General features: G+C 45.3%; 1 protein-coding gene across 2 annotated transcripts; it reads left to right on the forward strand.

Annotated features, from left to right (window-relative positions):
• Positions 1–1,840: 1,840 nt before the first annotated feature.
• HHIPL1 (HHIP like 1) lies at positions 1,841–27,303 on the forward strand. Of its 2 annotated transcripts, none has more exons than XM_037900933.2 (9): positions 1,841–2,489; positions 8,756–9,402; positions 13,228–13,371; positions 14,834–15,162; positions 17,515–17,641; positions 18,255–18,400; positions 21,386–21,467; positions 23,697–23,779; positions 27,073–27,303. In XM_037900933.2, exons 1-9 carry the CDS (start codon positions 2,181–2,183, stop codon positions 27,111–27,113), a joined length of 1,908 nt encoding a protein of 635 aa, XP_037756861.1. In that variant the 5' UTR covers positions 1,841–2,180; the 3' UTR covers positions 27,114–27,303. The 2 variants fall into 2 exon arrangements, with proteins under 2 accessions (XP_037756861.1, XP_037756860.1); XM_037900932.2 differs by having other exon boundaries at positions 1,858–2,489; positions 26,203–27,303.
• Positions 27,304–27,797: the final 494 nt, after the last annotated feature.

A 27,797-nucleotide genomic window follows, 5' to 3' on the forward strand; every position in this document is an offset into this window, starting at 1 on the left:
CTCCAGAGGCACCATTCGCTATGCGGCAAGGGGGGCAATCGCCCTCCACCCCAGACTTTTCAAGAGTCTATATGCTCCGTTAAAAATCTATATGCTCTATGACTGATGTCTATCAATTTCCCCCCATGCTCTCCCACCCACCCAACTTTGCAGGATATAATATAACCACATTTAATGTTCTATATGTGACAAAACTTTGCCCTTCTCCAAGACTCTGGACAGTGGGTAAAACTTTCAGCAGCTCTGAAGTGACTTAAGAGGATGAGTCCCATTCTGAAAAGTTATAGGCCTTGGCTATAGGCCTTGGCTCACATGCCTACGTCACTTCTAAACTAGTCTCCTAAATCACTTTAGGCTTGTCTACACATTTGCAAGTCTGCAGCTGTGCCACTGTAGCGCTTCAGTGGAGACAGTACTTACACTGAGAGGAGAAATCCTTCCATCGGTGTAGATAATCAACCTCCCCAAGAGGAGGTAGCTAGGTCGACAGAATTCTTCTGTTGACCTAATGCTGTCTATACCGGGGACTGAGGTTGACTTAACTGCGTCACTCGGGAGTGTGGATTTTTCACATCCCTGAGCAATGTAGCTGGGTCAACCTAACTTTTTAGTGTAGACCAGGCCTATGTCTGTACTAAACATGCCACAGTGGCTCTGCTACAGTGCTGCAGCTGCGCTGCTGTAACTAGGGTTGCCAACTGTCTAATCGCACAAACACAAACACCCTTGCCCCAGCCCTAGGCCACATCTCTGCCCCAGCCCTTCTCACTCCATCCCCCTCCCTCCACCGCTCACTCTCCCCCACCCTCACTCACTTTCACTCCCAGGGGTTGGGTGCGGGCTCTGGGCTGTGGCCGAGGGGTTCAGAATGTGGGAGGGGGCTCTGGGCTGAGCCTGGAGCAGTGGGTTGGGGTGCAGGAGGAGGTGTGGGATGCAGGCTCTGGGAGGGAGTTTGGGTGCAGGAAGGGGCTCAGAGCTGGAGTGCGGGCTCCGGCCGGGCAGCACTTACCTGAGGCGGCTCCTGGAAGTTGCTGGCAGGCCGGGAAGTTAGGCTCAGGGGTTGCCAGGCAGCCCGGCAGGCTGCCCCTGCCTGGAGGCACCACCCCTGCAGCTCCCATTGGCTGTGGTTCCCAGTCAATGGGAGCTGCAGAGCCAGTGCTCTGGGCAGGGCTGCATGCAGAGCCTCCCTGATTGACCCTGCGCCTAGGGGCCGCAGGGACATGCCAGCTGCTTCAGGGAGCCAGGCGGAACCAGGGCAAGTAGGAAGCCTGCCTTAACCCCACCAACTGGACTTTTGGCCTATTAAAATCTCCCAGATTGCTCCGGGAGATTGAGGCCGATTCCAGAAGGCCAGTCTGGGAGGGTTAGCAACCTGTGGCATAGACACTCGTTTCAGTGACAGAAGGGCTTTTTCCATTGCTGTAGTTAATCCACCTCCCCGAAAGGCAGTAGCTAGCATTCTTCCATCCACCTCGCGGTGTCTACTCTGGGGGTTAAATTGACCTAAATACATCTCTTAGGGCTGGACAACACGACAAAATCAGATTGACCCAGCTCTGTTGCGCAGGGGTGTGAAAAATCCCCACGTAGCTAAACTGACTGAGTCCCTGGTGTAGACAGTGCCAGCTGGAGTGAGGAATTCTCCTAGCCATGGCCTCTTGTGGAGGTGGAGTTGGGAGAACCCCTCCGCTGGCTGTAGTATCGGAAGTGCCGCAGCAGCACCTATGTCACTGTGGGGTTTTATGTGTCGCCATAGGCTGGGGGGGGGGAACTGCTCACAGCCCTGAGCTATGTGGAGCTGCCCCCCCGGGAGCCGCAGCCCATATTTCTTTGCGAAAATTGCTTCTTCTACGTGCGCTTCCTTCCCTGCAGCTGCTCTTGGCTCTGCCCAGAGCCGGGGCGGCGCTTCAGCCTGACGCCGGGGCCCCCGGCCCTAGGGCACCGTTAGCAGGAGAGAGCGGGACCGGCCAGCTCCCGCCCCAGCGGCCGGCGAATCGCCTCTGCCGGCCCGCTGGGTTCCGGCGCGGCCAGGCTGCCCCGAGCGCCGGAGGGGTGGGAGCGGCCGGGCGACGTGCAGCCAAAGGGGCGGCCCGGGGGATTGCATAACCCGAGCCCGCCCTGGCGGGGCGAGGGAGCGGGCGGGGGCCAGGCTGCCGGCCGCACTGAGCCCAGCGCCCAGCATGGCACATGGCAGGCCGGCGCCGGGTCCCGTGGGGGCCGGGCCGGAGCCGGGGCCGGGCCCCCCGCTCCTGGCGCTGCTGCTGCTGGCCGGGCTAGGCCAGGTGCGACCCCACCCGCAGTGCCTGGACTTCAAGCCGCCCTTCAGGCCGCCGCAGCCGCTCGACTTCTGCGTGCAGTACTCGGACTTCGGCTGCTGCGACATGGAGCAGGACCGGGCGCTGATGGAGCGGTACTACAGCCTGAGCGGCCGCCTGGCCCAGCCTGTCTACGCCGCCTGCGCCAGCCACCTGCAGGACCTGCTCTGCCAGGTGACACCGCGCCCCCTGCTCCCCTCCCCTTCCCGCAGCGCCCGCTCGGCCCAGTGACACCGCGCCCCCGGCTCCCCTTCCCGCAGCGCCCGCTCGGCCCAGTGACACCGCGCCCCCGGCTCCCCTTCCCGCAGCGCCCGCTCGGCCCAGTGACACCGCGCCCCCTGCTCCCCTTTCCTTCCCGCAGCGGCCGCTCGGCCCAGTGACACCGCGCCCCCGGCTCCCCTTCCCGCAGCGCCCGCTCGGCCCAGTGACACCGCGCCCCCTGCTCCCCTTTCCTTCCCGCAGCGGCCGCTCGGCCCGGTGACACCGCGCCCCCGGCTCCCCTCCCCTTCCCGCAGCGCCCGCTCTGCCTGGTGACACCGCGCCCCCGGCTCCCCTCCCCTTCCCGCAGCGCCCGCTCGGCCCGGTGACACCGCACCCCTGCTCCCCTCCCCTTCCCGCAGGGCCCGCTCGGCCCGGTGACAACGCGCCCCCTGCTCCCCTCCCCTTCCTGCAGCGCCCGCTCGGCCCGGTGACACCGCGCCCCCTGCTTCCCTCCCCTTCCCGCAGCGCCTGCTCAGCCCGGTGACACCGCGCCCCCTGCTCCCCTCCCCTTCCCGCAGCGCCTGCTCTGCCCGGTGACACCGAGCCCCCTGCTCCCCTCCCCTTCCCGCAGCGCCCGCTCGGCCCGGTGACACCGCGCCCCCTGCTCCCCTTCCCTTCCCGCAGCGGCCGATCGGCCAGGTGACACCGCGCCCCCGGCTCCCCTTCCCTTCCCGCAGCGCCCGCTCGGCCCGGTGACACCGCGCCCCCGGCTCCCCTCCCCTTCCCGCAGCGCCCGCTCGGCCCGGTGACACCGCGCCCCCTGCTCCCCTTCCCTTCCCGCAGCGGCCGATCGGCCAGGTGACACCGCGCCCCCGGCTCCCCTTCCCTTCCCGCAGCGCCCGCTCGGCCCGGTGACACCGCGCCCCCTGCTCCCCTCCCCTTCCCGTAGCGCCCGCTCGGCCCGGTGACACCGCGCCCCCGGCTCCCCTTTCCTTCCCGCAGCGCCCGCTCGGCCCGGTGACACCGCGCCCCCTGCTTCCCTCCCCTTCCCGCAGGGCCCGCTCGGCCCGGTGACACCGCGCCCCCTGCTTCCCTCCCCTTCCCGCAGGGCCCGCTCGGCCCGGTGACACCGCGCCCCCTGCTTCCCTCCCCTTCCCGCAGGGCCCGCTCGGCCCGGTGACACCGCACCCCCTGCTCCCCTTCCCTTCCTGCAGCGCCCGCTCGGCCCGGTGACACCGCGCCCCCTGCTCCACTTCCCCTTCCCGCAGCGCCTGCTCGGCCCGGTGACACCGCGCCCCCTGCTCCCCTCCCCTTCCCGCAGCGCCCGCTCTGCCGCGCCCCCTGCTCCACTTCCCCTTCCTGCAGTGTCCGCTCTGCCCGGTGACACCGCACCCCCTGGTCCACTTCCTCTTCCCGCAGGGCCCGCTCGGCCCGGTGACACCGCGCCCCCTGCTCCACTTCCCCTTCCCGCAGCGCCTGCTCTGCCCGCTGACACCGCGCCCCCTGCTCCCCTCCCCTTCCCGCAGCGCCCGCTCGGCCAGGTGACACCGCGCCCCCGGCTCCCCTTCCCGCAGGGCCTGCTCTGCCCGGTGACACCGCGCCCCCTGCTCCCCTCCCCTTCCCGCAGGGTCCACTCTGCCTGGTGACACCGCGCCCTCTGCTCCCCTCCCCTTCCCGCAGGGCCCACTCTGCCCGGTGACACCACGCCCCCGGCTCCCCTCCCCTTCCCGCAGCGCCTGCTCTGCCCGATGACACCACGCCCCCTGCTCCACTTCCCCTTCCCGCAGCGCCCGCTCTGCCCGGTGACACCGCACCCCCCGGTCCACTTCCCCTTCCCGCAGGGCCCGCTCGGCCCGGTGACACCGCGCCCCCTGCTCCCCTCCCCTTCCCGCAGCACCCGCTCAGCCCGGTGACACTGCACCCCCGGCTCCCCTCCGCTTCCCGCAGCGCCCGCTCTGCCCGGTGACACCGCGCCCCCTGCTCCCCTCCCCTTCCCGCAGCTCCCGCTCTGCCCGGTGACACCGCGCCCCCTGCTCCACTTCCCCTTTCCGCAGCACCCGCTCTGCCCAGTGACAGCGCGCCCCCTGTTGCCCCTCCCCTTCCCGCAGCGCCCGCTCTGCCCGGTGACACCGCACCCCCTGCTCCCCCTCCCCTTCCCGTAGCGCCCGCTCTGCCCGGTGACACCGCGCCCCCTGCTCCCCTTCCCGCAGCGCCCGCTCGGCCAGGTGACACCGCACCCCCTGCTCCCTTTCCGCTTCCCCTTCCCGCAGGGCCTGCTCGGCCTGGTGACACCACACCCCCTGCTTCCTCTCCCCTTCCCGCAGCGCCCACTCGGCCAGGTGACACCACACCCCCTGCTGCCCCTCCCCTTCCTGCAGTGCCTGCTCGGCCAGGTGACACCACACCCCCTGCTGCCCGTCCCTTTCCAAACCGAGGCATTGGGAGCTGTGATCAGCCAAACCTGCAGATGCTGCAGGTAAACAAATGGTCCCGGCCCACCAGCGGATTTCCCTGACAGGCTGCGTTCCAAAGTTTGCCAATCCCTGCTTTATGCTATTCAAAGGCTTTCCATCACAGGTGAAATTTTCAAGGGGCCAGTTAAGGCTGCTTTAGTGCTGCAAAGCAGCAAGGAAGGGGCTGAGGACAAACTATATAAAGTGAAAATAATTACATGTATGGGTACAGCCTGCTGAAAACTTTTGTGAAGAGATGGAGGGCAAAGGCTTTGATTCCCATTAAACTACAACCTCCTAAATAAGTATATCATTATTAAAAGTAAGAGTATTGTGCTTCCTAGGTTGAAATTGATAAGAAATATCAAAGGTTAAGTGGAAGGTAGAACACTTTTCTCAAAACTTGCATCAGAACTGCCAGACTGATACCACAGGTAAATCATTGCTGGATCTGAGTACCAAATCCTGATTCTAATTGTTGCAATTAATGTCAATCCTTAGGTAAATATTTTTCGTAACTCTATAAGTTAGCTGCCTAAATAATTGAGGCATATCCAGCCAGCTACTTAAATTACTGACAGTGTTTCTTTCAGTTCTTATCACGGTATTGGCCTGCCCAGTCTTGTCCACTAGCTTCCATGTGCTCTGGATCAAGCCCTAGAAGAGTTCAATTAAAAGCATTAATAAAACAGTGTAGCTTGTAATTTGTAGAAGAGAATTTAGATCTGCTGGTTATGCTGTGCCATGAATTCAGTGCAAAGTCAGTCAACGTTATAACTAACTGAACACAACAAATAAAGTAACATTAGGGGTTGGATGCACCACTTGATTCACAAGCAAAGAATTTCAAGATCAGGCTTCTTGTGTTTCGGATTCAGAATCAGAAGGTCTCCCAACTTTGAGCATTTTAGTAGTGGAAAATACTACAGAAACATGGTTCAGTGCAGTATCTGGCTGGTCGTTAATCTTTTGTACATCACTTCCAATGGGATGTTACTGTGTGTATACAAATGGCACCACAGATGTGTTATGATTTGCATATAAGTTATCCACAATATCTTCTGTTATTAACATTGACTTAAGACTAAGGCTGGTCTACGCTGTGGGTGGGGAATCAATCTAAGTTACGCAACTTCAGCTAAATGAATAATGTAGCTGAAGTTGACATACTTAGATCTGCGGTAAGTCAACGGCTTACGCTCCCCCGTCGACTCCACCTGTGCTTCTCGCCCTGGTGGAGTACCAGAGTCAACAAGAGAGCGCTCAGCGGTCGATTTATCGCATCTTCGACCCCTCTGGATCGATTGCCGCCCGTCGATCGAGCAGGTAATATAGACAAGCCCTAAAGATCAAACACAGTAACAAAGGAATTAGGCATTCCTGCTTCTATGCCATTTTTATCTCCTGTATTGAAACCAAAATATTGGTCTACGGTGCATATGGAGTGTAAGATGACTGCCTGGTTTGAGATACCCTGTCAGAGAACCATATGTACTACAGCATTTAATGTGAGTCTGTTTTCTTCTCCATATGCGTGTGAAACTCCATTGATGTCAACGTGAGCTATGCATGTGTGGCCAATATGAATGCTATAATAGTTTTAAGTTGGAATTTTCTTGCTGTTTTGTATTAAGGTTTGACTTTTAAGACCAAATTTTCAATCATGGCCACAACAAATGCACCAGGAAATATGCCAGCTTATCTGGTATGCCTTGCACACTTTTACATTTGCATAAGTGAATTGGTGTGCAGTTACTCAATCTGTGGATGCAGTTTTGGTGTTTTGTCTCATTGAATCTCCTTTTTTTCACATTAATTGCTGTTCATTTGAAGGGCAATCAGCATAATAACCTTCATTTTGCAATGAATAGGTTGACATAATAAGAAATCTTATTATACACTAACCAGATCTGTTACATAGTCCCTTGCTTTATTATGGGAGATGCCAGAACTATTATAAAAATGAAATATTGTGCGTAGTACAATTGTGTATATTTACCAGCTAATTTAAATATAGGTATCTTGGATGTTTTTTCTTTTCATCATTGACTAATGACCTAATCTGTATGTTGTTGTTGTTTTTAAATTAAGCCCATTTTGCTTAGGAGACGTGTGGCCCTATAATTAAAGCAGATTTATTCAAGAGAGTTGGTTTCTTTTCCCAGCTATACCACAGACTGACTTAGTGATATGTGATAAATCATTCTTCCTCTCTTTGTCTCAATTTACTTATCTATCACTTGAAATTAAAAATCCTTACCAACTGAGGCTTATTACATTGTTATAAAGCACTTTAATACCTTTGGCTGGAAGGTGCATCAGAAGTGGAAAGTAATATATTATTACTTGACAAGAAAAAACACCTGAAAACCAAGAGAACTGGGTGTTTTGGTCAGTTTGTAAGAGACAAGTAGTTTTCTGGATTTAAGTGACTTCTTATGTCAAGAAAATGTGCTCATGATAGGTAACCCTTATATGAATTTGATTCAGTTCTTAAGCAGGGCATCTTCATAAACTGTTGTTTATTTGTGTTGCAGTAGCTACCAAAGGGCCCAGTCTGGATTGGAACCCTTTCATGATAGGCACTGTAACATCTCATAGCTGGGGCCCTACCAAATGCATGGTCCATTTTGGTCAATTTTGCAGTCATAGGATTTTAAAAATCATAAATTTCATGATTTCAGCTATTTAAATCTGAAATTTCACCGTGTTGTAATTGCAAGGGTCCTGGCCCAAAAAGGAGTTGGGAGGGGCCAGGTTATTGCAGGGGGATTGTGGTACTGCTACCCTTACTTCTGCACTGCTGCTGGTGGGGTGCTGCCTTCAGAGCTTGGATCCTGGCCAGCAGTCGCTGCTCTCTGGCCGCCCAGCTCTGAAAGCAGTGCAGAAGTAAGCGTGGTAATACTGCAACCCCCCTAAAATAACCTTGCGATGCCCCTGCAACTCCCTTTTGGGTCAGGAGCCCCAGTGAAGTCTGTATAGATTAGCGTAAAAGCACACAAAAGACCAGTTTTCATGGGGGGGAGAGCAGATTTCACAGACTGTAATTTTTTTTCATGGCTGTGAATTTGGTACAGCCCTACTCATAGCATGAATAGTCTCTATACCCTAAGAGTTTACAGTCTAGTTTAATGGTCTCAAGATGCATTTGCACTCGCTAGTCAGGTAGTTGGGTATTCAGATGTAGTTTGTGCTCACAGACCTGTGGCCCTCACTCTATGTAGCTGTTACAGCAGTGCATGCCTTTGTCCGCTGAAGAGGAATGGAAGCTATAGAAAGCTATGGCTCAGTTGCTGCTTCTTTCAATGTGGAAATTTTGGGACCTGATTCTTCTGTGTTGGTCCAGTTTTATAGTTACAGGTGTGACTCCATGATTTCAATGCAGTTGCTCCAGCATTACACTGGAGTAGAGCAATGGTGACTCTCTATCTTTGGACAATAGAGCCTGTAACACAAAACTTCACTTTTCCTCTGTTAGGACATTGGCGTGATATACACTAAGCATACCCATGAGCCTGGGTCCAGTTTTTTTGTGTTGTCACTCAGGCTTGAATACCTGAATCCACATTTGAGAACTCTCATTGAAACCTGGCTCCCACCATCTGTACTTGAGGTTATTACCTCGATTGTTGGGATGAATCGTTTTCAAAGGTCTGAGATCTTTACGTATGTAAATATATTTGCACAGTGAGTCACATGCATGTTGTGATAAAATGACGTTTCATATTTTGGTGAAATTTTTTCGGCCACATTTTGAAGTGACTGAGGTTTCCGCTCTTTCCGTAGGAATGCTCCCCCTATGCTGCTCACTTGTATGATGCTGAGGATCCTTCCACTCCCTTGCGGACAGTGGCAGGACTTTGCCAAGAATACTGTGAGCAGGTGTGGCAAAAATGCAGGTCCATGTTTCGCTATCTCTCTATGGACAAAGAATTATTGGCCCTGGAAAACAATATGGCAAAGTTCTGCCGCTATTTGTCACTTGATGATGTGGACTATTGTTTCCCTCGCCTGCTGGTAAATCAGAATCTTAATCAAAACCTTGGGTTCGTGACTGCCAATTCAGAGGGCTGTCTCCAGTTGTGCCTAGCAGAGGTAGCTAATGGTCTGCGGAATCCTGTTGCTATGGTGCATGCACATGATGGAACTCACAGATTTTTCATTGCCGAACAAGTTGGTTTAGTTTGGACCTACCTCCCAGATCGGTCAAGGCTGGAAAAGCCATTTCTGAACATCAGCGAAGCCGTACTAACCTCACCTTGGGAAGGAGACGAGAGAGGTTTTCTAGGTATTGTCTTCCATCCTAAATTCAAATTTAATGGTAAAGTGTATGTCTACTATTCAGTTGAAGTTCATTTTGAAGAGAGAATCCGAATAAGTGAGTTCAGAATTTCTCCTGATGACATGAATACTTTGGACCATAGTTCTGAAAGGTATTGTATGCACATTTATCTGTCAAAATTATTTAAGATTTCAAAGAAAATTTCATGCATTTTTAAAGGCCTGCTAAAACAATAAACAAGATTTATTTGGCTTAATATTGCTCTTTCATTCTAATTTTATATGAAGTAAGTCCTAGTCTCTTTATGCTGTAACTTTAAAGGGGAAAAAGGACATTAATTTATAATTGAGATTTTATTTTAATGTACAAAGATCAGAAAATTCAAAACCCTTTCCCCAAGAGTAATTGTAGCTGCTTCTTTTTGCACAGGTATGTATTAAGGTATAAAAGATACATGTTCAATGTAGATGAATTACAATTGCCCTGGAAAAAAATTTGAATTTCCTAACCGTTGAACATCTAAAGATATAACTATAATGTTGCATAAAGTTTTTTGCATTTAATTTCCTTGGTTTGACGGCTGCATAAGAAAGAAAAAGGAGCTAGAGAAACCTTGACCACACTTTCAAGTTCTGCACTGTGTGAGTCAAATTCATCCCTACTGGAATGTCACTGAAGTCAATATAAATCAAGTCAGCGATGTTACACCAAAGATTAATTTGGCCCAATATGCTTAGCTGAGTGATGTTGCATTCCTGTGGTGTTGTGCATTCAAATAAATATGTATCTTTTGGAATGAAATAAATACAGTTGCATTTATTTGAATTTGCCGTGCTCTTCTTATAATCACACTGTTATGAGCACATTTTGGGCTCATCAGCTCAGCACATTTAAAGTTATTAGAAAATAATATTTTAATTCATCAGTCTTAAAGCAGAAACTCTGAAAACCACCTTACTTGCCACTTCATATGCTCATCTAGCATACACTTCTTTTCCTTCCCTCCCCACAGTCTCACACACATTGATATGAAAGGACTTTCTTCTGTGCTATTGCCCTCATAGACAGCCTCTCTATACCTCTGTTTTGACTGCATCTGTTTTATCTATCTATCTCTTTTAAAATGTCCTCCTAAAATCTACCTGTTCACTCTTCTCAGTGCCTTTCAGTATCTCCTTCAGCTATCCTGAAGTGTCATATAATTCCACATCTATAGTATCTGTTATTATTTATTACTCTTATAGGCACAAAATTCAGAGAAAGGATGGTTCGGGGTACTAGTTTAGGGCTTGGGAGACGTCATTTCAAGTCCCAACTCTGCCACCGACTTCCTGTGTGACCTTGGACAGGTCACTTAGCCTCTCTGTGCCTCAGTTCCCTATCTGTAAAATGGGAATTAATACCACATTTCTACCTCACAGGGTGTTGTGAGGATAAATTAATTAAATATTATGAGGAGCCCAGATACTATGGTAATGAGGGACCCTATAAATACCTTAGGTAGATAGAAACGTGCAATAATTGTGCAACATCCTGAGATACATTTGTATGAGACACTATATAAGATAACTTTTTAATTACTGTATATGCCAAACCAAAATATGTACAGTAAATTAGGAAATGTCTGAAGTGCATTCAGTATTATTTTAAAATAATACATTTTGCATGTAATAATCTTCTGCGTTTTAAAAGTTTGCATTACAGTGAATTGGAGCATCTTATTCTTCTAAAACAAGGCATCATTGAAGGCAGTGTAAGGTTTTGCTTTCAAAAATGTGGGTGTTTCATTGCTTAATATACGGAATTAAGGCACAGGCCAAACACATTAACTGCACTATTTTTAAGCACAGCTATATTTTTCTTATTAAAAATGTTTTATGGCTTCTGAGTTAGCTAATCTGATTCTGCTGTTGCTCTGCACCTACAGTGCAAAGGTAATTGAAGTTTTGCATGTAGGACAAAGGAGGACGGGTTTATAAAGTTTATAATCTGGAGTAGGACCTCAAAATGACAGTTTTATGAGAGCACTGAATATTATTAATTTTATTATCTTTATGCTAGCACCCACAGTGTGTTAGGTACTTTCCAAACACTCAAGAATGAGTGATCCTTGCTCCAAAGAAGTCACAGTCTACTGACAGGCAGAGGCTCAGGGAAGAGGAACGACAGTTTATATATGTCAACTTAGTTCCCTGTAGGCAGAATGGCAGAAGTGAGTCTTTAAAAGAAATTTAGATGTGGACAGGAGAAGAGCCTTGAGAAATGGATCAGGGGCCTAACCCTGCAAACGTTCACTCTCGTGCTGTCCTGTTGAATGAAGATCCATCAGGCTCTAAGTTTGTAACCTCTTCCGTCGCTACTACAATGTTCATTACAAAAATAGATTCATGCTGCAACCTGAAAAAAGCAAACCCTGGTCCTGCTGTCCTTACTTTGGCAAGGCTTCCATTGACTTCACTGTGAATATTGTCCAGAGATGGATAGTCAGGCCTGTAACCCTGTGTGGGGTTCCATTAGCATTAAGAGTGAGAATGTATCTATTCTGTTTGCCTTCAGGTTTACTAGTTTGTCTTGCTGTACTGCAGAATCCCTTTGCTTTGGGAGGAGCTGAACAGAAAGAAGGTTTCTATTACTTACAGTATCCTTCTTCACTTTTACGCTTGGGTAGTGTTTTGATGTGGTCTTGAACAGCTACTCCATTCTAGAGGTGATGAAGTTTAGTGGTGGATGAACTGATCCCTACATGGCTAGTTTATCTGTTTACAATGCGCTTTAGGATCTTTCAGAAGGAGAGGGGACAACATTAATGCAAGATACTGTGATTTGTTATTATCTGATCAATTATTTTTACAGATATTAGAGAGAGACTGTCAACTTGAAATATAGTGGGTTTTTTAAAATAAGAAAATAAAATACATTTCAAGTGTTACACTTGCCCCTGAATCCCACTGCCAAAATGTGTACTTTTTTTATCATGTTTTCCTATATTTAACTGTTTGCTATACTTAAAGTGATGCCAAATGCACAAAGTAAACCAGCTGAAAAAAGATTTCTTTCCTCAAATTTCTTTCAGTTAACAATAATGTTAGGTGTTGCTTTGAACAATAATCAGAATACTTGTCTTGACACAGTGTGAATATGTTTTAAGGATATCCCTTTAAAAATCATTTAAGTTTGTGGTTCAGTAATGTACAGATTCCAGGAGCAAGTGAAATATGCATCTGTAATTCTCCTTAATAATTTCTGCCTCAAGCCTTGAGCTTTGTTATTGTTATTATTTAATATTTGTAAAGCAGTAGCTCAGAAAGCCCCAATCAGAATTGTAGCCACATTGTGCCGGGCACTGTGCAAATGCATAGGTAGAACTCGGTCCTGGACCTTATAGTTTACAGTCTGACTGGAAACAAGAAGAAACAACTGTGTATGACAAACAAAAGGTACAAAGAGGGGGAGGACAGGGATAACAAAAAAAAAAAAATACTGCATATGCTAAACCAAAATATGCACAGTAAATTATGAAATGTGTGAAGTGCAAACAATATTATTTTAAAAGAATACATTTTGCATGTAATAATCATAAACATGGTTACATAGGTTCCTTACTGCACAATGTGATGGTTCCATATCATTGAAAATTTTGTGGATTTATCTAAAATAATAAAATCAACTGTGTCTGCCCTGTTGCACCATTTGGGATTCCAGATGACTAGTGCACAATATTATATGGCTCAAAAAATAATGTGTCTGAAATCAAAAGCTGGCCCACTGCATGTAGCGTGTTAAAGAAAAATCTCTGATTTCTCTAGAGCGAGGACAAAGCAAAATTCTATCACCAGGGCGTAGAGGAAGATTTGTATTTTTCCTGGTCCTCATACAATTTCATGTCTCAAATGCTGAACTTAGGCTATTGTGCTACTGTGCCTTTTGCTTATAAGTTACCCAATATTGATAATGCTTCATTCCTGGTTTTGATCAGGATAATTCTGGAGGTAGAAGAGCCAGCTTCCAATCACAATGGAGGAGAGCTACTCTTTGGAGATGATGGTTATCTTTACATATTTACTGGGGATGGAGGCATGGCTGGCGATCCTTTTGGGACGTTTGGAAATGCTCAAAACAAGTATGAGCCTTTAAGTGTGTGTGCAACTTTGTGTGTGGGGGTGGGTTGGGGAGGGGGGTTAAGTAGAAAAGATAAGCCAAGGGGAGAGGAACTGTTTTTCTAGTTATGTTTATTGTTTCCTTAAATGTGTGATTCCAGTTTCCTCAACAGGCATTAAAGCAGTATTCTTGCCTTTTTAAGGTAAAAATAACAGGAATTATAGAAAATTCCTTTGGTTCTAATTTCATGCCATAATGTAATAAAACCTAGATATGGTGACACCAAGTCCTGTATCTTATCCATTAGACCATGTTTCCATTAAACCAAAATGTCTTCATTTAAAAATAAATAATTCAGAACAGAGCTCTTCCCTAATCTAGATTATTCCATTTTGCAGTGCGGAACAAACACCCAAAATACTTACATTTGGAAATTAGCTGCTGACAATGCACCGCATTTCATTTTCATTACACATTCAGTATGTTGCATAGATGCCATAATGAACCAAGTGCTGTCATAAATCTTGTTACTATATAGGAAGCTTTGTTACTGCAACCCTTTCTTTGCATATTAAGCGTTGTTATGATGCTAATTTACATTACAACAGTAACTAATGTGTTTTTTAAAGAACTATTAAAATCTGAAACACGAACCAAATTTTTAGCCACAATATCCTGAACTGAGACCAGTTTTCTAGGATCTAGATGGGGGCTATAGAGCTTTTCACTTCCAAGACACCAGTTTAAATCTGCCACGTTGGTAGTCCCAAAAAGTAATTACTATATGAAGGCTGTTCAGTGGCCCATGCAAAATGAGATAGATGATCTTGGTCCAGTTGCTTAAGTAAAACTATCCAGATAACAAAAAGCTCCACCACAACTGGCACCCTTGTTGGCAGCAAAGAGGCCAGTGTCTGATTGGGCAAGGAAACTGCCCTCACCCTGGAGGTGATCCCAGTAATCCTCACTGCTGGATCTTGGTGAGGAAGCTTGCACTGCTGCTGCCACCTATTCTGGGGATAAATAGAGGGCTTCTGCCCATCTGTCATTTTTCATGAACAATAAATTCACTTAGGCTGCAGTCCTGCAAACACTAACCTGCCAACTTGACTTTTCTCCCATTCTCCCATAGCAGTCTCATTGAGGTCTATAGATCTTCTCAGATGCTTAAAGTGAAATGTGTAAATGTTTGCAGAATCAGGCCCTTAATTTTTTACTTAAATCAGTTTTTCTTTTGTCTGTAAGACTAAATCCTGCCCTCATTAAAGCCCTTGGCAAAGCTCTGGCTTACTTTAAACTGCGTAGGTTGGCTCCCATAAACTTCAACTACATGAATATTTGATGCACTGAAAGACTTTTATGTTTTCTGAAATAGAAATTATGAAATCTTAGACTGCATTTTTTAAAAAAATACTTATCTTTGGTTAAGAATATGTGTTTAAGAGAGTCCTGTCTTTTCCCCTCTCTCTTTTGAACAAATACAGATCAACATTGCTAGGCAAAGTGTTACGGATCAATGTGGACAATAATGACCATGGGCCTCTTTATAGAATCCCTCCAGACAACCCGTTTGTTAGTGACCCAAAAGCTCGACCTGAAGTCTATGCATACGGGGTGAGAAATATGTGGCGCTGCTCTTTCGATCGGGGCGAACCCTATACAAAGGAAGGGAAAGGGCGACTTTTCTGCGGAGATGTAGGACAGAATAAATTTGAAGAAGTTGACATTATAGAGAGAGGAAAAAATTATGGCTGGAGAGCAAGGGAAGGATTCAGCTGTTATGATAAGAAACTATGCGCCAATTCCTCACTAGGTAATTATACACTCTAAATAAATGACCTTGATATTGGGTGGTGCCTGGACTTCCATTATTGACTTCTGCTTTCACAGGTTGATTGTGCAGTTGCTAACATGTATTTTTGGGTTTAAACTTGGCATATGCAGCCTCATCCTGGGAGCAAACTGACTTGGAAAGTTACATTAAAAACTCTTGCCATTTGAGTTACGAGAAAAATGAACTGAACTTTAATGCCCTGGCTATTCCACTTCGTAGCCAAATATGCTGCTAATTATACCAAACTGTGCCAAGTTTTCATGGTGGTTCTGTGAATTGGATAAATATGCACGAGGGACAATTTTCATTTTTGCTACATAAACTACACTAATATGCAAGTGTGTGGAAGTCAGAGCTATTGGCTTTATCCAACACCTTGCCCCTGAGATAGTAACATTTTACTGATTTATCTCCATAACTTGTAAATGGTTTAGCTTCATAAAGAGATTCTTCAAGCTATTATTCCCCTACATGGATTGGTTACTCTGCCGGCTTTTAAAAGGCTACTCTGTTGTGCAGTGTGATTATTTATTTTTTAATCCCAAAAGGAAAACACTCTTAACTTTTTATTCTTAACACTTTAGCTCAGTACACATGCTGTCTGCTACAGTTTGGTCAACATAGTAAATCTCAGGGCACGCCAGGCCATAAATGTGTCTGGATTTTGGGCCACAGCTTCAGTGGGAGTAAATTGGCATCGCTTCACTGCAGCCAATGGAGTGACACCACTTTACACCAGCCAAGCATCTGGCCCATTTTGTTTTTATGTTGTTCAATGCCTTACTTTTTTCTTTTTGCCATGTAAACATCATCTTCCTATGAATTTAAATATAAGGGAATTGGTACATAGGAAAGGACGTTAAGAGCTATAAAATGTGGGTTAATGGGTTGGAAGGCATGTGGCACATTTTAAGTCTGAATTCTCTTCCTTCTGCCACTGAAAAAGTAGCCTTTTAAGTGTCCTTTTAATGCCTTTCTGTGTGTCAGTTACTTAAGCTACGTTAATGGGAAGCTCTTTATCAGTGACACCGTGGGTTCAGAACAGTTTCTGATGCTTTCATAGATTCTTTAAAATAAAACAAGTTTTCAGAAGTAACTACTTTAGATGGGAAGCTATGCTGTATAATTTTTATATAGCCATCTGCCCTGACCCTTACAATACATGAATGCGCCATGAAGTTAAGGGGAGTGGGAAGGGCTTGGCAGCTTTCAGGATCCGGTCCGGTATTTATGTTGTGTAAACTGCTTTCTTTATGGAAATAGCTCATTAAGTTTCTTGTCCTCGACAAGGGATTTCCCACCTGGCTTTCCTCATCCACACTACCCTCATCTTCCCAACGCAGAGAGTTACATTTGTTGACAGAAGAGGGCTGCCTAGGATTCCCTTCAGATTTCATCAGTGCCCATTCTAGCTCTGCTCCAGTGGTCACTTCAGAGAGATGAGGCTCTAGTGCAGCAGGTTGAGTATCAAGCTGCCATTCAGGGCTCTCCTGGAGCAAATCGCCAGTCACGGGAGTACTTGCTGAGAGACGCAGGAGAGTGCTGAGCCCTTTGGATTCCCAGCAAATAAGTGTAGGGAAAACAGGATGGGGAGAGAAATATGTTTCCCTTCTCCAATTTCCTAGCTGCTGTGTGGGAGAAGAGGGATAGAGAGGAGAAATGCATGCCCTCTTGCCCCCATATACATATGCCCTCTGTCCCTATATTCAGGAGTTTGGGAGGAGAGAGGGAGGGGAGTGAGGAAACTTTTAAGATGGAGCCTTAGAGAGTCACAATATGACTCTCTACCCTGGTGATGTTTTGTGATGATTTTTGAATATTTTGCATTAAATATGGCAACACTGTCACGATGTCTCACCACAATTATTTTGTGGCTCTTCAAGGGTAAGTTCCTCTACTTCAGAGTGACATGTGAGATTCCCTCTGACAGGGTTGTGAACATACAGTTTCTTTCATGCTTGCAGCCCTGTTCTAGAGGGGAGAGACCAGGCTCAGGAATACAGCTAGGCATCTACCATGACAGCATGCGGCTAATCACAGAGCCTTTAGGTCCACCATTAAATTATTTTGTACACTTAATTACTGGGTCAGTTTCTTGGTAAGGAGCCCCTAGTTATCACAGCCGTTTGGGAGAAGCGACCTGAAAGGCCAAAGTATAATAAAAATAAATTTGATTCCATTCAGTAGTTGGTTTAGCACAGAACAAGAAGCTGGATGGGAATTTGATAGTACACATCCCTGACTAGTAACCATCTATCATTTTATTGATAGAACAGCTATTCTGTATCATACTTAAAACAAGGAAAGACACAATATCTTCTCCCCCTACAGATGATGTACTTCCAATTTATGCTTATCCACACAAAATGGGGAAATCTGTTATAGGAGGCTATGTCTATCGAGGTTGTGAGTCTCCAAACCTGAATGGGCTGTACATATTTGGTGATTTTATGAGTGGGTAAGTCCAGTCGCTCAGCAAGCATTACCCCCAGCTGAAATCTTCCATTTTTGCTCCATACGCCTGCAAATGCTTCTGCAGTGTAACCCTCGCTGACTTACTACTCTTTGCTTGGTTTATTCTGAGTGCAAACCCTTACTGCATATTACAAATGACTCACATAACATGTTTTTATGTAATCATTATTCCATGTTATTGTGAAGGTATATGATTATCACACCAGCAATAGATATTGCTGATTCACCTGGTGTCAGTACATGTGAAAGGATGTGGCTTTGACATTGATTTAAAACCATAAAAGGAGAGTAAATGACCATTCTGTATTTTGGTGCATCTTTAATGCTTTGCACTATCCAGCCACAGGAGGTGCCTAACTCCCATTGAAACGAATGGGAGTTAGGCACCTACATACCCATGAGAGTCTGTGCCCATGTATCTTAATGTTTCTGGTCCTATTAAGTGTTCATCCCCTTTCATTTCTATTGAATCTAATGTGAGTGGAGAGCACACATCCGTCACAGGATTGGGCACTCTTTTAATTATTCCATTTGGTACTACTAGATTAAAAGTATCTGTCCTAGTTGCCTGTTGAAAATTATTTTTTGTCTTGCAGACGTTTAATGTCATTGAAAGAGAAAGATTCTACTGGAGAATGGCAGTACACTGAAATTTGCATGGGAACAGGACAAACGTGTGTGTTCCCTGGGCTTATCAATAATTATTATCAGTACATCATCTCTTTTGCTGAAGATGAGGCAGGTAATCATATAGTATTACACTGAACAGTGTGGTTGTATTTTATTTTCAGAGCAAAACACCTTGGAATGAGAATACTTTTTTAGGTTAAGAAGCACGCATTCTGGAGAGTAGCTCAGGTAAGATCCAGAGTGTGCCCAAACATTAAAAAATTGGACTCCCGAGTTCTCACAGCTACTAAAAACAAGCAATTATAATGTTCTCTTCCTTAAGTGGCCAGTGTCTCATGCAATGGTGAGCCCATTAGCAGTTTTGGAGTGGGTTGCTTGCCATTTTATTTATTTATTTTTACTGTGGATCCATTTGCATTACCGTCTGCCCCATTGCCATTTGGAGGGGAGCGAATGCCTGGGGACAAATACGTTAAAACATCACTTAGCGGGAACCTAAATCTCCAATTTGAAAAAGCCATAGGAAATATATGGGGGGTACATCTACACTGCAAGAAAAGAACCACAGCATGGTTTGGGGCTGGCCAGGGTCAGCTGATTCAGACTCATAAGGCTTGGGCAGCAGGGCTAAAAAGTGAAGTGTAGATGTTTGGGCTTAGGCTGGAGCCTGGGCTCTGAAATCCCATGAGGGGGAAAGTTCTCAGAGCCTGGACTCAAGACCAAGCCTGAATGTCTACAGTGCTGTTTCTAGCCCCACAGCCCGAGTTCTGTGAGCACGAATCAATTAACCCAAGCTCTGAGGTTCAGTGCCAGAGTTTTTTTTTATTGCAGTGTAGATGCAACTGGGCGGCCACAAGGTTGACAGTAAAAATGAAAGGAGTCTGGTATTTGTTACAACAGGCTTATGCTTTTGGCTCATTTAGAGATCTGGACTGGACACTATTAATGACTGACAGAAAATTAGACACAATGAGCTGTGACAGTGAAACCTGCTCGTACTGGCCTTGAATATTGTAAATCTCCTTTCAGAGTGAAACAGAATGGAAGTTGTACACTGTTTTAGTATCTTGCAATGTGTGAATTGCAAACAATTGTATATTTCCTTTTAGGTTCATATTCTGGCAAAACTTCCGTTGATGTCAATGAGAGTTTTGCTCAGGTAGTAGGTAAAGTATTTGGCCTTGGTTTTAAATAATATTATTTGTGACGAGGCTTCAGGATAAGCTACTGGCTCTGTATGTTACAAGAGTGAGCTCTTATGATATGAAACTGGGGTGTGGGGGAAGAGGATCTGAAGGGAAAACTTGACATTGGTCAAGTGTTAGTACATTCATGTTGTTAATTATGTGAGACTGAAGTAAGGATAAGCACATTGTACAGTTCATAGCAGTAGACACATTAGAGTCACTCCACAAATGTTTAGCATGGTTGCTAAGCAGCAGCATGCACTACATTGAAATTTAGGCATTTGTGCTCTTAGACGTAATGTAAGTCTGTTGGCTTCTGATTACAATGACTCCTGCCACAATCCCTGAGGTATGGTTTTATAATGCTTTGTTGTTCCTGGACAGTTGAGCGGACAATGTTTGGTATTAATGCAGGCTGAATGCAATTGAATAACTGAATTTACAATTTTTTCCCTTTTTTTATATTTAAAAATAAAACCCTTTATTGACATAATTAGCCTATCCCCTCCCTAGGCTTCAGAGCCAGCGCTCCAACCCAAACCACAACATCTACACTGCTGTTTTTAGCACCACAGTGCGAACCCAAGTCTGTAGACTCAGGCTCTGAGACTCACTGCCAGGGTTTTTAAAACACAATGCTGACGCCCCCCGTAGAGTGCAAAGTGGATGTAAAATCCTACCATTCTGTAGCTTTTTACACTTACACTGCACTGGAATAAGTGACTGTACAAGGTGCAATGGAGTATCAGGTTTGTAATCTGTTAACAGGTTTAGTTCTTCCTATATATTCATTTCAGTATAATGGAAAGAAAAGGTACCACTAAAATAATATATTCCTCTACTGAGTTCAGGGTATAATCTTCTCTTGGGCCCTTTTGCTGTCCGGAGATGTTTGTTTATGACTTTACCAGTCAGTTATTTGAGTGGGCCTTCCCTTACTAAAATGCTTGTTTTCAGGATTACTACTCTGACGGGTGGGAGCAGCTCCTGTGCAATGGCAAACCACAAATCTTTTTGGTATACTTGTGATATTTGCATAAAATTCCCAAATCAGCTCTCTGCAGGGAGGTGGTGCTACTGTATGGGTGGGTATGTTCTGCATGCATAAAAGTCAGTTTATGTGCTTGGGTCCATTCCTTTGCACAGTTAACCTCATTAGTAGGCAGTGACTATTTTCAGGTTAAATGTCTGGAAAAATTATTGATGAGTCATGGCAAAATTTAATTAAAATCCAGGGGCAAATCTTGAGGCTCCCTATGCAGCTGGGAGTTTACCCAAGCAAAATCAGAGTAAAGACCTCAGGATTTTGCACACAAGGTTTCTCTTTGATATCCTTGATTCCCACCCACACCCATGATTTCTTTGATCTCAACTCTCCTGCTGCTGCTTCCCCTTCTCCTCTTCACTGCATACATAGGGGATGCCTTAGGGGGTCTGGCAGGTCAAGGCTTCTCCCAACCAGCAGGTCTGTGCCTGTTTCTCTCTCCCCTTCTCTCTGCACTTTTGGGATGGGGAACCCAGAGAATATCCTCAGAAGCAGGCCTGAAGCCAGTCACTGTGAGGCAGGGTTGAGGAACCCAAAGGATAGCCTTTCCAGTAGGCAGGCTGGTGAATGAAGAGTGTGGTGGGAGGAGAAAGGTGTGTGTGAAGGAAATCAGTGAGTTTTGACATAAAATTCTCTCTGGCAGTTTGAGCTGTGTGAATAATCTGTAACTAATTTATTTGATCAAATTTGTCCTCATAAAAATCTATTTTCTCCAATTATGTTAATATTTTCACAGAATAATTCTTGGTACATAGCCCATTCTCTGTCTGTCTATTGTATTTTATATTCAGTCTTTTCAAATGGATGCATAGGTTACATGACAGGTTTCTCTTCCCAGACAGTAATTCTTATTTGTTTTTCTAAGGAGAACTTTACTTCATGTCTACTGGAGTACCAAGTGCCACCGCTCCCAATGGAGTAGTTTACAAAATAGTAGACACCTCACGGTGAGAAATGCTCTTGTTACAAAACCTACATTTTGGTTCTGTGGACCTGGGTTCAAATGTGATTGATGGTTATGGCTGAAATAAATTGCCCTTGTTTCACCTTGGTCCCTTGTTAAAGAGTAAACCAGTGTAAACAGGAACTGTCTTCATATTGGAGAGTTCTGAGTAAGCTTCCTGGTGGATACTCTGGGTTTCCACAGAGTTGGAGTCTGCGTTGGTGGGTGGTCCATGGATTTGCTTTGAAGGGGGGTTGTATACCTTACCTGGCTGTGAGGGTTATTCAGTGGCAGCTTGAAAAGCCGGCAGCTGGTTTTGTGGCACTCGAGTCTCTCAGAGGCTGCTGTATTAGGGGACAATGGAGCCTCATGACTTCTGCCCAAACTGATGCTGCCTTTGTCAAGGTGGTTGATATGTTCCTGACAAGCCCATCTGCTCCCTCCTGCACAAAGCCCACCTCCACAGAGCACCTTCTGCAGCTGGCCAACATCTTCTGCAGGGGAGGTGTGAGGTCCATGTCCCCAGAGAGGCCTCTCTATGTGAATTAAAGGGCGCAGCCCGGCCTGATATTAGCACCACCACTTTCTATAACTAAAACAGGAAAAATAAAATAAAAACTGAATTTACTTTTTGCCATTTATGCTGTTGTATAATGGTGGAACTAGCTTGGACAGTGGCATGAAGACTAGGGCTTCACTTTTTGAATCTCATGCTATTGCACGAAGTTGTTGTATCTGGGACATTAACAATGTAGGAGAATCTTGGGGAGGATTTATAGATTTTAATTTAACTAAAACATGACTATTAAAGGACCAAATAATGCCCTCAGATAAATGCGCCCAGTAGGCTTTTTAAGACATGTGCTTATTTAAAATAAACTAAATTTGGGCATCAGCTCTCTGAGCGTCTTTTTCGAGTCAGCATGGGAAAACTCCTTATTTATAGAGAATATCTCTCTGCTTGCATATGGGTAGCTTCTGAATTCCAGAACTTCACCCTTTTCTTTTTTTTCTGACACCTTTGCAGACTAGTTCTTTTCTGATCGTCTCATTGCCCATCAACTGAAACAATTTAGAATATTTTCTGCATACCATAGAATGTATTAAAAAGATGTTTGCAGTTTCCATGGTACAAACCAGCATCTTAAAACCATGGGCATCCCTTTTTAAAATACAAGTATCAAACCACATAAAAACATTTAAAATTTTGAAAAACAGGCAATCTATAAATTATAAATGAAAGTCTTCTTAGTAGGACTCATTATAGAGCATAGCAGTGGAAAAATAAAGATTTGTACAAGGGCTTACAAAAGTATAGTGTCCATAAGTCAATAAGTGAGAGAGCTATTCTTCATGTCTGGCTACTACAGTCTTCTTTCCAGACACAGCAGATGCAAACGAGTCTAATTATGTAGGGATTATTTGCTGCATGTGTGAATGCAAATAGTCAGACTGCATTATCCAACTGTTGCGCTGCTTTGAAAATCGTCAGAAGCCCTGAAAATAACAAACCAAATATCAGAGGAAAAAGTGGCTGTGTACTGGGTATAACTTCTCAAAAGTGAGGGACGCTGCCATGGCAAACAAGCTTGAGTCAAATGAATGTAGCATTTTAAGAGAATGCTTCTTTAAAAGGGACTCTGAATGTAAAAATCTAATTTGAAGTGAATTGCATCTATGATGCTGTTTAAACTGTTAACTTGCTGTCAATGACAAATTCCAGATTCTTTTTATTTTCCATTTTAAATCATTCTTTCTGGCTCCTTTCTGTTGTGTGAATTGTGGTGCAAAGTGAAGTGTATTTTTGTTTTAAATATATAAATGATTGCATGCCATCTTGTTTCTATGGAGATGGCTTGGAAACTTGCATGTGAACATGACATTCATTTCAGCTATCTAACAAATATTGTATAGCTTTATGCTTTTTTTCTGTTCAGTTTGATTCATATCTTTCTGTATCGCTTGAACCCACCAGTGATTTGTACTTTGATGGATACAGCAATGATCAAGAAAATGCTATCAAAATATTGCACATGCTTGTGAATATTTGAGCTCTCTGATATACAGAATAAATAGGATTTTGTGGGGTGGGGTATAAGAGTTTATTTGGGTCATTTAAATAGACCTTTTTTCCACAAGTACGAAATTCATTGAAAAACAATGGAAACAAAGAATGCTGCTGATACCATTGGAAAGCAATTCATCCTGCATTGTCTGTGTTCCTCTTTCACAGGCGAGCACCCCCAGGAAAATGCCGTTTTGAGCCTTTGTCAGTGAAAGTGAAAAGCAGGCTAATAAAGTTTGTGCCGAAGGAGAGTGAGTATTGTTGTTGCTCCTTATTTTTGATCCGTAAATATAAACTCAAAACCAGCATTGTCTTTTTGGATATACAAACCATCCAGAGCCTCAGACCCAGTCTATCCTTAAAATTAATTTCTGTCTACACCTTTTTAATATAAGGAGTGGAAGGATGGTTGGGACACTAGCCTAGGACTTGGGAGATGCTGGTTCAATTCCCTGCTGTGCTACAGACTTCCTGTGTAACCCTGGGCAAGGCAATGGAGGCAGGTCTACACTTAAAACGCTACAGCACTTCAGTGAAGACACTACCTATGCTGATGGGAGGGCTTCTTCTGTCGGCATAGTTAATCCACCTCTGTGAGAGGCAGTAGCTATGTTGATGGGAGAAGCTCTCCCTTTGACATTGTGCTGTCGACACTGGGAGTTAGGTTGATATAACTGCATTGCTTGGGGTGTGGATTTTTCACACCCCTGAGCAACGTAGTTATACCAATTTCAGTTTGTGATATAGACCTCACCTTAGTCTTTCTGTGCCTCAGTTCCATGTCTGTAAAATGGGGATAGCAGCACTCCCCTTCATCACAGGAGTGTTGTGAGGATAAATACATTCAAGATTGTGAGGCACTCAGATACTGCGGTGGTGGGAGGCCATATAAATACCTAGGATAGACATACTAAACATTCAGCTTAGACTGTGCCTCCTTACATGACTTTTTCCCATTCCCTCCCATCTTCCCTTTCTGTGGTAGATAGCAATATGGCTGTCTCATTAAGAGCAGCGTGGATTCCCTGTGCCAGGGCTTAAATTCAGCCAGAGCCATTCAGAGCAGAGCTCGGGTAAATATTTTCAGACCTGTGGGAGCTCCGGTGCCTCCGGTAGGGCAGAAGCCCCGAGCCCTGCCCCCTCCCGCAGTTGTGGGGCAGAAGCCCTGGGGCTCTGGGAAATAGTCTGTGAGAATTTAAACCCTGCGTGTTGCCATCTCTGCACTGCAATCTTGAATTCTACAGTGCTTTCCATTAGGAAAACAGTGGATTTTGGAGTACCTCTTAATAGGCAGAAGCACTTCAGTGGGTGAAAAGTCTTGTTATTAGAGGACTGGAAATTAGCTCCTTGAGAGAGATTGGATCTGAGCCACTGTTACTTAGAGGTCAGGAAAGGATGAGGAAAATGCTCTCAAAAGATTCAGTTCAGTCAGATAGCTGAACTTCTGGCTTACGCATCCCCCACCTCCCCCGCCATCGATTGCCTGTTACTAAATGTACTATTGCATAATGATAGACTTTATCAATTAGTGAGCTCCAGAATTGCTGAGTACATTGTGAGATCAGGCCCTAAACCCAACAATGTGTAAGTTTCCAGAGTGTGATAATCTCTTCTCTGTATTCTCAGTTTCCCCAATTTATTTTCTGTCTTCAGAAGCTGAGCTTTCAGAATAGGGAATGCTTTTCATGCTACAAACAAGACACCCCTGCCAACATATGGGATTCTGGGAGGATGTTCCAAAAAACTGAGCCCCTCCAAATCTTGGCCAGTCGAGGATGTGGGTTATTTAGGAGAGGGTGGTGTTTGACACTTTTTCCGTTCTGTATATTAAAAAGAATGATGAGTGAAGTTGGAGGGGAAGTCCGTAGGCTAAACAGCAGAATTTTGACATCTTTGCAAATATGCATAACGTTGGGAGAGCTACTTGGTTAATTATTATTCTGATTAAAGTAACTATCCCTTTGACTATCCTATATTTATTTTTAACTTAAAAATAGAATGAATAAGCAAGTCCAGTAATTCCTGGAAGCTGCAACAGTAAAATACGTCCAGCCCTTTGCAGTTCAAGACTGTTTTAAAAAAACCCACTGTTTTATGTGTTGTCCTGGCAACTCAGCTCTTTTTGCACATTCCAGTTACCAGAGAGAATTGATTGTGAATGTCTGTGATTCCAGCCACACTGAATAAAGTATCTGGCACAGTGGGGAGGCTGGAGCTCTCACAATCTGGTAATGATCCAATCATTAGTAATGAAGAAGACAGCAGAAGTAGAAGCATGTCTTTAAAAATGCTTTCTGCAGGGGCAAGAGGTACTTGGAGAGAACTCTGTTTCTTGCCAGAAGTATCCAGCATTTAAGTCTGACTCTCGATGTGTCCGCGCATTAAAGTTCTGTTGGTAAACTGTACATGCAAATTTGGTAATGTTTCCTTTTTTGTCCTATTTATTGGCATTGAACAGTGCAGTCATCTCCAGCAGCCAGACATTCTTAAAACACTGGAAACTTTTAGCTGGTGCAATGTTGGTTTAACTACTCAACAGGATCAAGAAAGTAAACTCCATCAGAAGTTAAATACAGTGGAGCTATAAGTTAGCACTGTTTTTATGTAGTCATTTTAAACTATTGTACTAGCTTTATAGACTCATTATCGTTACCTCTGTTTTTCCCCCAATAAGAACTGATTGTGAAAACACCAACCCAACGGCCTAGATTAAGGACCACCACCAAAGCCCCACGCAGGGGTAGGCCAACTTCTGAAACACCCCATGCCACTACTCCAGACTGGGTGGAACAAATCTTGAACCTTCTAAGGAATCAAAATAGAGTGCAGGTGACCTCCAGAACACCAACAACCAAACCCCCAAAGTCCAGGAAAGGGGGGAAGAGTGGGGAAAGAAGAGGGCAGAGAAGGAAAAACAAACCTCCCAGCACTCTGTCTCCCCCCCAGCTCCTGAATGGTGCAGTGCGATTGATGAACGGGCAAGCAAGAGGAAGAGACCAGGGAAGGGTGGAGATTTACATCAATGGAGAGTGGGGCACTGTTTGTGACGACTTGTGGAACTCCAAGGCGGCAGCTGTGGTGTGTCGCCAGTTAGGGTTCCCTTATGTTGTCAGGGCAACCAAGAGAGCGGAGTTTGGGGAAGGACGTTCGCTTCGGATTCTTCTTGATGATGTTGAGTGCACTGGGCAGGAGAAGAACCTGCTGGAATGCACACATGCAGACATTGGCAAAAACAACTGCTCCCACAAAGAAGATGCAGGAGTGATATGTAGCCATGAAGAGGTTATAAACTGAAAACTAATAACAGCACATTGGGAGGAATGGGAGGGTAGAAATGGACTAACCTCATCTTTCTTTTTCCCCCTTCTTAAACAGTGGATCTATTGAAAACGGTATATTTAACCCTGAGGATGCTATATCTGATTTAAGTAATCTTGCAGTCTTGTCCCCATACATCCTATAATGTGTGTGCTAGGAGGAGGGAGAGAATGTACAGAACATAATCGCTTGAGCATGTGTGTGATCAGGGTTTTCTTTTTTACAGGTGGAAGAAGAAACATCCTTATGTTAGCGATTATGAAATAGAAAGATGTACCCCTTTGTCATCTCAAATGCAACTATAGCACAGAGTTCCCCCAGCCAGGTCTAGCAGCATTCTGCTGAAAAACATTCCCAAATGGCAGTGTTTTAAAGTTTTGTTTATCCAAACATTCACATTGCCTGCTTAACTGTTCTGGCACCTGTACAAAAAACTGAACATTGATCTTTGAGCATTTACGAGTCTGTGTGTTTTGTTGTGGAAAATGGAGATAACTTAGTGTTGAATCTCCATGCTCTGGCTTTAAAAGGAAAATGAAGGCAGGGACCTGATTCTCCTCTCTGGCTGTTTTTATGCCGGTGTGAATGTATTGACTAAAGTGGGAATTACACCTGTTTACATGAGGAAGGAATCCTACCCGGAGTCACTGTAGTGTCTGGAAGAATTATGTGTTAAATTGTACAAATTGATTCAAGTTTCATTTCAGAGAGTCTTGTCTCATCTCACTTGCACTAGAGTAACTGCATTGACTTCACTGGAGTTACTCCCATTTACACCAGTGTAAGCAAGTGGCAAATCCAGCCCATAGTACATATGGTGGCTCTAATCCAGTTTAACTGCAGTTATAGAGACACTTCAGTCCTGATTGTCCACTGCCTTGAGCCTTGTGTGACCACATACCTCTGTGCAAAACTCGACCAAATCAGAAATGTAGCATTTTACACCCATTT

Source organism: Chelonia mydas, chromosome 6 (assembly GCF_015237465.2).
Source record: "Chelonia mydas isolate rCheMyd1 chromosome 6, rCheMyd1.pri.v2, whole genome shotgun sequence".
NCBI classification, from domain to species: Eukaryota; Metazoa; Chordata; order Testudines; family Cheloniidae; genus Chelonia; species Chelonia mydas.

Bases quoted from the DNA above. Each gene is read 5' to 3' on its own strand.
- HHIPL1 (XM_037900932.2), top strand. From the start codon at position 2,181: ATGGCACATGGCAGGCCGGCGCCGGGTCCCGTGGGGGCCGGGCCGGAG. The intron at 17,642-18,254 runs GTAAGTCCAGTC...TTTGTCTTGCAG, and splicing joins TTTGGTGATTTTATGAGTGG to ACGTTTAATGTCATTGAAAG. The intron at 18,401-21,385 runs GTAATCATATAG...TGTTTTTCTAAG, and splicing joins TTTTGCTGAAGATGAGGCAG to GAGAACTTTACTTCATGTCT.